Source organism: Euprymna scolopes, chromosome 24 (assembly GCF_053919585.1).
Source record: "Euprymna scolopes isolate OS-2025 chromosome 24, ASM5391958v1, whole genome shotgun sequence".
Lineage (NCBI taxonomy): Eukaryota > Metazoa > Mollusca > Cephalopoda > Sepiida > Sepiolidae > Euprymna > Euprymna scolopes.
Window position 1 is genome coordinate 2,589,235 of NC_136505.1, and position 12,500 is coordinate 2,601,734.

At 31.4% G+C, this 12,500-nt stretch overlaps 1 protein-coding gene across 1 annotated transcript in view; it reads right to left on the bottom strand.

Moving 5' to 3' along the window:
- Nucleotides 1-1,618: 1,618 nt before the first annotated feature.
- The window catches only part of LOC145246569 (gonadotropin-releasing hormone receptor-like), a 114,093-nt gene continuing 103,211 nt past the window's right edge, over nucleotides 1,619-12,500 (bottom strand). Inside the window, exon 4 of the mRNA XM_080108175.1 lies at nucleotides 1,619-2,623. Within this exon, the coding sequence (XP_079964301.1) occupies nucleotides 2,356-2,623 (268 nt within the window). The 3' untranslated portion in view covers nucleotides 1,619-2,355. The remainder of the gene's footprint in view (nucleotides 2,624-12,500) is intronic.

Here is a 12,500-nt window from a genome sequence, read left to right on the forward strand (position 1 = left end):
TATATATATATATATATATATATATATATATATATATATATATATATATATATATATATATATAGTAGCGTCCAAAAGGAACGGTCGATCATTTTTTAAATGGCTTCTAAGTTCATCTATGCAAAAGGGAAAACAATTTTTTGGTGAATTTTCCAATGTTTAATAATGGTAGTTAAATAAAACATTTCTTTTTAATTTTTTGATTTTGAATACATATTAGTTATTTTTACATATAAATAAATTTAATTAAATTACTGGTGTCCAAAAGTTAAGGAACCGGGGAAATTATTAATGAAAAAACAAAGAATCCTTTCCGTATTCGTTCACATGTTAAAGGTGAGATATTATTCCAGGATTTTCTGATACATTCTCGTAAAGCATCAAGATGTTTTTTCTATGATTTTATCACCAATGATTTTCCAAACATTTTCAATTGGAATATTAGCTAGTCAATGGCATATTAGCTGGCCAATGTTATATTTGCTGGCCAATCCATAACGCAAATATTGAATCTATTTAGCTCTTCTAAAACTATTTTTGCTTTATGGCACACTGCGTCGTCTTGCCAAGAGATATCAGAATCAGAAAGATTAGCAACCACATGTGCTCTAATCAATTCTCTGTACATTCGGGCATTTACTTTTCAATGAATCCTCACAAAGGGGCCAGTTCCTTTTGAAAACATCATGCTCAATACCATTAAACTACACCCTTTAAATTTTACTGTACTTTTAACGCACTTAGGGGACAGTCTTTCTCCATTTTTTTCTTCTGACATGTGGTCTTTTGTCTGATCCGAAAAGACTGAATTTAGATTAATCACTAAAATGAATCTTTTCCCATTTTTTCTTCCAAAAAACAAATGTTTTTCGGTGAATGACAATCTGACCTTTTTATTTTTAATAGAAATTAAAGACTTCTTGAAAATAATCCAACTTTGTTTAATCTTCGTCAGACCGTTTGTCTGGAATTTTTTTTTGTCCAGTTTCGGATGTAAAATCCCGGGATATCGAAGCTGCAGTTTTAAAGCTATCAGAACGAGATGATCGAGTGATTTTTCTATCATCCCTCTTCGTTGTTATTCAGGGTCGGCCCGATTTTTTCTTTTCGGTCAATGGTAAACCTTTTTATTTCTATTTTCAATAACCTGAAAAACAACGCTTTTAGACCTGTTCAATATTTTAGCAATCTGCCCTATGGTCTTTTTTTTGTCATCATAATTGTCACAAATAAGCTGTTTCTTTTTTGTATAGATAGATTTTTACGAATATTCGGAGTCGACATTTTTTAAAGGTGTTATTAAAATTGCCAAAGTTTGTATTAATTTTTCCCGTTCCTTAAGTTTTGTACGCCTGTAATTTAATTAAAATTTTTACATGTGAAAAACTAATGTATTCAAAATCAAAAATATATATATTTTTTTATTTAACTACCATTATTAAACATTGGAAAATTCACCAATTTTTTTTTTCCTTTTTGTAGATAAAATTAGAAGCCGCTCAATAAAAATGATCAACCGTTCCTTAAATTTTGGACGTTACAGTATATATATATATATATATATATATATATATATATATATATATATATATATATATATATATATATATATATGTATATGAATTGAGATATTTTCCAAAAACACAAGGTTCAATATCCAACAAAACCGAACTTTATTCACAAAATAAACTTAGCACGATACAGAATCTTGTATTTGCCGTAAAATACCTCAATTTATAATTGGTCTGAAATTACATAAAAATTATCGTTCGAACATCTAATGTCTATTAAATTATCAATTGTATTTGCCTCCATAACCAAAATATGCATTACATACAGATAAAAATGTGTTAAACAAACGGAAAAAATCATTGAGGACGACTGAGCAGGATCTCAAAGGGTTAATAACAGGGTTGGTGATGTACACTTATATATATATATATATATATATATATATATATATATATATATATATATATATATATATATATATATATATTCATATATATATATACAGAAAACTTCTTTAGACTATATATATATATATATATATATATATATATATATATATATATATATATATATATAGCGTGTACATTTTGGCATTGAAGTTTGGTCCATTGGGATGTTCTTCATTATTTATGTACGTTTAGTCTGTTTATTGTTCATATCTGTTTTTGATAATTGCATTTTAATAGCCTCAACAATATGTCTGTCTCGAATATCAGAAAGATATTAATGCACTCTCGTTGCTTTTAATTCGATATACACTCCTGAATGTCCGCTTATTTATTTTCTTCCGTTATTCTGGTCCAAAATGACAATCAGTAGAACGAGTTGTTTTTTTCTTTCTTGTTATTTCATAGTTCTCTTCGTCATGTTACCGTTTGTAGCCGATGCGTTGGCATCAGTCGGGGGGTTGCTGGTCATTGCGTTGGTCAGAGCCGTTCTTAGTGGCTGATGCGGGTTCGTCATGGAATGACGCTGAGTGATGGTTTGCCCCGTAGTGTTCTGTCGTCGGCCGGAACCGGACATCCGGTTAGTGGTAGTCGTGGTTGAGCGGCCTCGTTTATTAACAAGAATCACTAACCTGGTACGCGACGGGCTATTTGGATTGCCACTTCTGAAAAACAGAGAAGTAATACAGAGAAAATGAGAAACATACATGTATTAGCGTGAAAAAATATGTAACAGATTTATTTAAATGATTTAAATGATTTATTTCATCTATAAAACATAACATTTTTGCCGGCAGTCTTTACGGAACTGATATTTAGTCTATTACGATGATCCGTTAAATACCTTTTACTTATTATTCAGGAGACAATACTTATTCTTAAGTATGCTTCAAGGAACTTGATAATTATATTTAAACAACTATATAGAATTAAATATGATAATGTATAATCATATAATGCATTAGTATTCTTTATACCTACAGCTACTAGCCAGAGATGTCTCGTGTCGCGGAGTTCGAATCGTTCGACTGGTAGTAATCGTGACACCCTGCACTGAAGAATCCCGAAAGGATGAAACACTAGTGTCTGTAGGTATTTAATTATTATAGTAAAAAAATAATTATGACAGCCCCTTTAAGAAATTCGTTTCTTATCGTTGAGTACATTCAGTTGAATTAAAAAGTCGGTCAATTTAGCTCTTATGCGTAGATCATCGTATAACGATTTGATCACTGTCTGCCTGACGTAATGAACATTTAAATTAAAATGTTTAAAATTCAACGCTATTTCACACGGTTAATAGTAGCCGAATGGATACGGCCTCCGCTAATCGAGCCAGAGATGTCTCGTGTCGCGGAGTTCGAATCGTTCAACTGGTAGTAATCGTGACACCCTGCACTGAAGAATCCCGAAAGGTTGAAACACTAGTGTCTGTAGGTATTTAATTTTTATAGTAAAACATAATTATATATATATATATATATATATATATATATATATATATATATAATGAAAAATCGGTTTCACAAGGAAGAACAAACAAAATTATTGATTTTACTCAATATTAAAATAGCTCTATGATATATATGCCTATCGAGCTACGTCTCCAACCCGTTTCCCTCACCCGCAAGAAAAACACGCATCATTCTAGATCTGTTTCTGACCACACTGAGCAGGGGTGATTTTTAGATCGTCTAGCGTGGCGTCTGTGCGCAAAGGAAAGTCAGGCGATGATTGTATAACAAATGCTGACAGCCCACTTGGGAACGCTGATCATGCCGTGGTAATAGTCGAAATCGCCCTAAACTCTACACCCAAAACTGAAGAGCCAGTGCTCAAAACAACGAGATATTATAAAAAAGGCTGACTGGGAAGCCATCAGAGATCTTATCAGAGATGCCCCATCGGGAAGTATTTATTCTCTTCCTACTGAACAGTGCGCAAATGAGACAACTGAATGGTTCAAAACAGCAATTGAAGCACATGTTCCCATGCGGAAATTTTATAGCAAGCCCCACTCTCCCCAATGGTTTACTTCTACTTGCGCAACTGCCATTGCTCAAAGGCAGCATGCATACCGCAGATTTAACCGACATAAGTCCAGTTTAAACAGACAGAAGTATATAGAAGCTAGAAGTAACGTTAAGAAAGAAATAGCGACAGCTAAGAGAGAATTTACTGAAACCACTAAAAAACGCATCGAAGCACAAAAACTAAATAATGGGCAATGAACAATTCCCCCACTAACCAACAATTACAAGGTTGTTAGCTAAGCAACGATCAAGGCTAATATGCTTGCCAGTCGGTTTGCCTCAAACTCAAAACGGGACCCTTCCAACCACCCACTGCCTGACTTTCCTTTGCGCACAGACGCCACGCTAGACGATCTAAAAATCACCTCTGCTCAGGTGCATGCTATCATAAAAAACCTTGACACTTCAAAAGCATGTGGACCAGATCTCATCCCAGCTGTGCTATTAAAAAAGTGCTCAGCCGAAGTAGCTCCAGTTCTCTCCAAACTCTACAAAAAATGCCCTAATGAATCTTACTTTCCGGGCTGTTGGAAAACTGCTTCTCTGGTACCAGTATTCAAGAATTCTGGCGAAAGAACTGACCCATCAAATTATCGCCCCATTAGCCTCCTCCCACTTTTCGCCAAACTATTAGAGACCATAATTAACCATGCTCAAGTTCGTCACCTTACAGATGCTAAACTTCTGACTGACAAACAATATGGATTTAGACAAGCACGTACCACAGCAGACATCCTAACTGTAATCTCTGAACGTATATACCATTCACTGGACAAAGTGGGGGAGGGCAGAGCGGTAGCTCTAGATACATCTAAGGCTTTTGACAGGGTATGGCATGAGGGTCTCCTAAGGAAAATTAGATCATACAGCATTACTGGTAGAATACTTAACATAATTACATCCTTCTTTAGATAAGAGAAAAATCCAGGTTTTCATCGACGGTCGTACATCTAAACAATATGATATAAATGCGGGGATGCCCCAGGGTTCTATCCTTGGACCTCTATTGTTACTAATATTCATAAATGACCTCCCGGACAAAATTGCCTCTGAGATGGGTATATATGCTGATGACACCACACTCTATAACAGGCACGACAGGAAAACAAATGAACACATATCTAACGAAATGGCAAAAACACTTGAGGATGCCCTCCAATCTGTAGTGGAATGGGGAACAAAATGGATGGTCACATTCAATGCTGCCAAAACTATACTGGTTTCCTTCAATAATTACAAGAAACCTTCTCTGCCACCAATAGCAATAGCAAGTGACTCTTTATCTGGGAGTACATCTTTCAAACTGCTTGGCCTAACGTTCACAGGAAACATGAATTGGAACAATTACATTGAAAGCATTGCCAGGGCCGCTGCGAATAAGGTAGGCTCTCTCTACCGTGCTAGAAAACTACTACCACCCGAAAGTGTCCTGTACCCCTACAAGGCCACCATTCGCCCATGTATGGAGTATTGCTGTCACATTTGAGCTGGTGTATCTGCTGCTAGTCTCTCGCTCCTAGACAAGGTTCACAAGAGAGTCGCCAATCTGAAGGCCGTGAACTGACATCTAAGCTTCAGCCTCTGTCCCATCGACGAAACGTTGCATCCCTCTGCCTGTCCTACAAGTATTTTAATGGTAAATGCTCTGGCGAACTGCAGACACTTGTGCCCCCACGACGTAGACAACCACGACAAACCCGACAGGCAGCTAAATCCCACCCCACACATTAGAGATCCCTAGATGTAAAAGATCTTTCTAGTCCAGTCGTTTCTTCCCCATAACCGCTTGACTCTGGAATTCCATTCCAGGTCCCTGGTTCCCCAACTCTACTGACATGCAGATGTTCAAGTGTAACGTGAACAGACATCTTGCTGCCCAAATCCCAACATAGTACCCCAGTAGTTGTTGCCCCTGATAGTAGCCTCCTACACCAAAGTGACAATGTGCCTTGTTTGGGGTGAAAATGTAATTAAAAAAAACATTGAAATAAACTCTGCTCTTTAGACTGTTGTTTTAATCCCCTTAATATATATATATATATATATATATATATATATATATATATATATATATATATATACATGTAAACTGGCGTTGTCAACCTACGATTTCAGCTCCAAGTCGCTTCTAGAAGTATTGGAAACACTACAATAAATAATATTTACTTCATAATTTTTGGATAAACACAAATCCAAATATTAATCATGCATTCACATAAACACATAACCATTAACACGTATTTTCGACACGCATTTCTTTAACTTTTATACATGAACGTAAAGAAAAGAAAAACAAAAATAAATCAATATTCATTTGCAGGTTTTAAATTAAAATCAAAGAAAGCAACGTTTGAATACAAATGCAACACGATGTGTTTCATTCAAATCATAACCATTGAATATTAAAAGCAAATAACAGTTAATTAATAAAATGCCGTTTTCCAAAATCAATATGCAGATTAGTTTACCATGAGACTAATATTGCATATGCATAAATAGCGCATATAAAAGTGGTGTGCGTATAATAAATGGTAGAATTAATCTAAAATAAGACGATTTGATATTTAGTGCGAGATTTGAAGCCGACTTCCGCCATTATTTATTTAGATATTTTTATATACACTAGTTGCACACGTGGGAAATCGAACGGATTAATTAAAACATTATTTATATATATTTATATATATATTTAAGGGAGGTGGTGTTTGATCAAACTGCATGTTAGGCATGATTTGAAATACCGTTTTGTGTGAAAATCTCTGAAACAGTTTTCTATGGTAAACAGCTGATGATCCTTTTAAGAACATTGGTACTATTGTTTGTTCATATGAGTAAAACGAAATTAATTGATTTACTGACTAAATGATTTTGCAACATTTTGGACATTTTTTTCATAGTTTTAAATATTTTAAGGAACTTCCGATATATATATATATATATATATATATATATATACATACATACATACATACATACATACATACATATATATATATATATATATATGGCCTATTGTTTATTTATATTTTTATTAGCGATTCTATGGTATTTAATTGTTACGCTCATCTGAGCGTTGAGAGAGTTTCCTGCCGTTTATTTATTTACGTCTCCCCCTTTTCTGCGGCGGGGGTACGCATTTATTTATTTATTTGTTGTTATTATTAAACGGGTGTGGTGGCATTAAAATTAAAGATTTTTTGTGCTCCAAAACTTATTGTTTTACATAGTCGCCAAATTCTCAATGAATTTTTGCCAGGAATTCAATAACGCATCTTTGCTTTTGACGTAGAGTCTTTGACAGGCGTTGCATTCCTAGAGCCTCACCTCGTCAATATTGGCAAGTTAGAGATGAAATTTTCAATCCAAGCATGTTCAGTATTTATTTCAATGCAATTCAGCAAGTTATCATATCATATCATATTTAACGATATCGGTTCCCAGACATAAATGCATCAAACATTTGTGTTATTGTTTTTTCTTTCATTTTTTTGGCAAAACTCAATCATGTTCTGCAAAACTAAAAAATAAAATGAGGTATTTCTTTACAAAACAGCCAAACATAACACCATGAATAAAACTTTTAATATATTTCGAATTTGAAGGATAAAAACGCCTGCAAAAATGATTGAACCCGAAAAGGATTGATATGCCATAAAACAAAACAGCCAAACATAACACCATGAATAAACATTTTAATATATTTCGAATTTGAAGGATAAAAACGCTTGAAAACATGATTGAACCCGAAAAGGGTTGATATGCCATAAAACAAAACAACCAAACAATATGAATACATATTCGAAGAGAAAAAAACAACTCAAAACATAAGTTCGACAACTACTGTATTCAACATTAAATAACCAGAAAAACGGGTTGATGTATCGCAAAATAAAACAATCAAACTACAAACTATGAATAAATATTATAATGATAGAAATTAGGATAAGACGATTTTGTTTTCTAAATTATCAGATTTGGCATAAAATAATCCAGAAAGTGTTGATATGCCGTAAAACATATATCATTTAAAACAGAACAATCAAACTAAACAATTTGAAGAAGTATTTAAAGATATTCATATTTTTAATGAGTACTTAAAAATATAAACAATTTTAATGAGTATTTAAAAATATAAACAATTTTAATGAGTATTTAAAAATATAATCAATTTTATGATTACTTAAAAATATAAAAACAATTTTATGATTACTTAAAAATATATAAACAATATGAATAAGTATTTAAAAATATAAACAATTTTATGAGAACTTAAAAATATAAACAATTTTATGATTACTTAAAAATATATAAACAATACGAATAAGTATTTAAAAATATAAACAATTTTATGATTACTTAAAAATATATAAACAATACGAATAAGTATTTAAAAATATAAACAATTCTAATGAGAACTTCAAAATATAAACAATTTTATGAGAACTTAAAAATATAAACAATTTTATGAGAACTTAAAAATATAAACAATTTAAAAAGAAGTATTTAAAGATATAAACAATTTTAATGAGTACTTTAAAATATAAATACTTTGAATAAGTATATAAAGATACATAAAATTTTAATAAGTACTTAAAATATAAACAATTTGAATAAGTATTTTAAGATATAAACACTTTTAATGAGTACTTAAAATATGAAAAAAAATTGAATACCTATATAAAGATATAAACAATTTGAATGAGTGCTAAAATATCAACAAATTGACTAAGTATTTAAATATTTTAATGAGTACTTAAAATATAAACAATTTGAATAATTATTTAAATATATAAACATTTTTAATGAGTACTTAAAAATACAAAAAATTAATGAGTACTTTGAAATATAAACAATTTGAATAAGTATTTAAATATATAAACATTTTTAATGAGTACTTAAAAATACAAAAAATTAATGAGTACTTTGAAATATAAACAATTTGAATAAGTATTTAAATATATAAACATTTTTAATGAGTACTTAAAAATACAAAAAATTAATGAGTACTTTGAAATATAAACAATTTGAATAAGTATTTAAATATATAAACATTTTTAATGAGTACTTAAAAATACAAAAAATTAATGAGTACTTTGAAATATAAACAATTTGAATAAGTATTTAAATATATAAACATTTTTAATGAGTACTTAAAAATACAAAAAATTAATGAGTACTTTGAAATATAAACAATTTGAATAAGTATTTAAATATATAAACATTTTTAATGAGTACTTAAAAATACAAAAAATTAATGAGTACTTTGAAATATAAACAATTTGAATAAGTATTTAAATATATAAACATTTTTAATGAGTACTTAAAAATACAAAAAATTAATGAGTACTTTGAAATATAAACAATTTGAATAAGTATTTAAAGCTATAAACAATTTTAAGAAGTACTTTAAAATATAAACAATTTGTATTAAGTATTTAAAGATATAAAGAAGTTTACTGAGTACTGAAAAGTATAAACAATTTGAATAAGTACTTAAAAATATAAACAATTTTAATAAGTATTTAAATATATAAACGACTTGAAGTGCAGATACCATTTTAACAATTATTCGAAAATGGTTGATGTGCTGGAAAACAAAAAAAAGCAAACCAAACTGGCTTAGTAAGTGCGTTGAGAATAATTTTCTTCAAATTACAACATTCGGCATTAAATTACTCGAAAAGGGTTGATATCTTGTATAAAAAAACAACCGAACTAAACTGGCTTAGTAAGTGCGTTAAGAATAAGTGAAAATGCAATCGACAAAATATCAGTCAAACTCACTGAATAAATATCGACTCATGTGCGAAAATGTTATCTAACTATTGTTACGTCACATGACTTTGAAAAAAGGACGATATTAATTTTAATTAATTTTCATCACGCAGCTAAAATCGCTAAAAATTACTTGAAAATCAACGAAATACGAATTTTAAACAAGGACCCTTAGCAAATGCATGCCAGCCTGTAAATTTAAGAAGGATTCGATACCTTTCTTTTGATTGCTTTGGCGACTTTCGATTCGAGAGACGATAAAAAATTAAATGTCGTCTGCGGCAATCATGAACGTCCAGGCGTGAATAAAAGCAATGTTATAAATTAATTAAAATATTTATTCGTATTATTTGGATGTTTCAGATTACTCTTCTCATCTTCAGTGCAATTTTCACAAAGTTTTAACTGATATAAACTCCGGCCAGTTTTTAAGGTGTATCTTGTCGAACGAGCCGAAGCGTTATGGATAAATTATTTGTACAGTTATACAATTACACTCATCTTAATGTTGAAAGTTTAATCTTCCTTTAAAATGAAATTGTGGATTATTCAGGACTCCTACCCAATAATGGCTGCCAGAACGGGCACATGTAAGTTTTTGTGACTAAATGAGCTTACGTTCGAAATTCCGTGCAGATTTCGGAGGAAAGATATCCGTGTTCGACCGAAAGGTTTGATTGAAAATGATCGTAGGTTACATCGACCGAGACGTTGTGAAAATACCACTCAAGATGAGAACAGTAAGTTCGAAGAATCCAAATAATATAAATATTCAATCCTCATCTAAAAATGCAAACACGTAATACGTTAAAATAAGTACGTGTAAAATGATGAACCAATACTCAAAATGTATAACTATTTTGTATCCCTTTACTTAAGAGTTCACAAATCATTAAAAATTAACTAATTTTAATGAAAATTTTAATATTTTACTTTTATTTAAATCCTAGTGTAAATGTATTATTTTGTTTAAACGATAAACACCTTTACTACAGATATGGTTTTCGGTAGTAAAAATTGAATTAATTAATTTTTGCTTTTTTGTTATGAAAATAAAGCATCATAAATTGTAACAATTAAAAAAAAAAACATTCCGGCGCGTTTAACCGTTACGCCATGAACTCCTAAATGATTTTACTGTTCATTGTTATCGTTTATAAATTTAAATTTCGGACTGTAATACACATGGTCCGGAGTTTGATTCCTAGAAAAATCAAGCTACGCCGACGAGAGGTAGTTACCTTGAAACATGCATGCACGTAGATTACTGATTAACCCCACCCCCCCAAAAAAAAACAAATAAATAAAGAAAGAAATATTATGTAGGTCCAAATAAATTATAGACGATTTTCTAAGTAAGTAAAAAATGAGCTTCGAAGCGAAGCCGCTATTTAACCGTATTTATCGTTAAAAAATAAACCATGAATCTAAATTTATAAATTATAAGAATAGGAGTTCATGGCGTAACAGTTAAACGCGCTGGACTGTGACACATGGTCCGGAGTTCGATTCCTATAAAGAGTCAAGCTACGCTGACGAGAAGTAGTTACCTTGAAATATTCATGTACGTAGAATACTGTTTTAAAAATAACAAATAAATGAAATACTAGCAGGTCGTTCGGCATTTCCCGGTCGTAAAATACATTTAAATATTATATTTTGATTAATGCAGATTTCGTATTCATTATATACTAGCATTTCAGCCCGGCGTTGCCCGGGTGTTTGGCGTTGTATGTTGAGCAAAAAAAAAAAAAAAAAAAAGGAAAAAAAAGCGATCAATTTTTTAAAACTTTGACCCATATTATGACCCCTTAATATTTATTGTTTTGGGCTCAAATCAAGTTACTAAGTTAGATCCATGTCCAAGAAACCTATATCTAAATTTTCAAGTGTTTAAACCCAAAATTGTCGGAGGAGTTTGGTAGAGTTCTCAAAGGTCAAATCGTTGAACTTTGACCTCTTAAGAGCCAAATTTCTGGCAGAAAACCGATCATATAGATTTTCCCAAATCTCACTACCCTGTATATCAAATTTCGAGTCTGTAGACTGAAAATTAACAGAGTTATTGCGAAGGAAAATGTACACATACACTCAGACAGATAGACAGACACACAGACACACAGACACGTCCATTATATATATATATATATATATATATATATATATATATGTGTGTGTGTGTGTGTGTGTGTGTGTGTGTGTGTGTATTTGTATATATATGTATTGTTTTGGTTAATTAAAAAAATATATTTCTTATCTAATGTGTTGTATTTTTGAATGCATTGTGTCCCCCCCCTCGTTTGTTTAAGTACGAAACGAGTGACGTGAGTTGCAATTCCGAGATTATTATCCGTTAATACAGATTAGCGATTACCTTTTATTCATGTTCTTAAATCATTCTTCGAAAGGCTAGCTGCCATTTAAGGAGAGAGCACTGCGTTTTATTAATGAAAAACTATGGTGTTAAGTTACGTGGATCGGTTGATTGATGACTGGTATTTAAACGGTGATACGTTATTGGATACAAGTGACTGAACGGAGGCGAACACGATCCGGTCAAGGGGGATTTAATCATTTATATGCACTGGAATAACAACTCTCGTTTCTCGATGTCAGGTGATTGGCGAACGACTGCGTTGTTATGGCGACACATCAGCCTTATCGTTAAGCAAAGGAATCTTTCGCTCAACTGATGCGGAATCTACCTACGTTTCTTAAACTAATAATGTACACG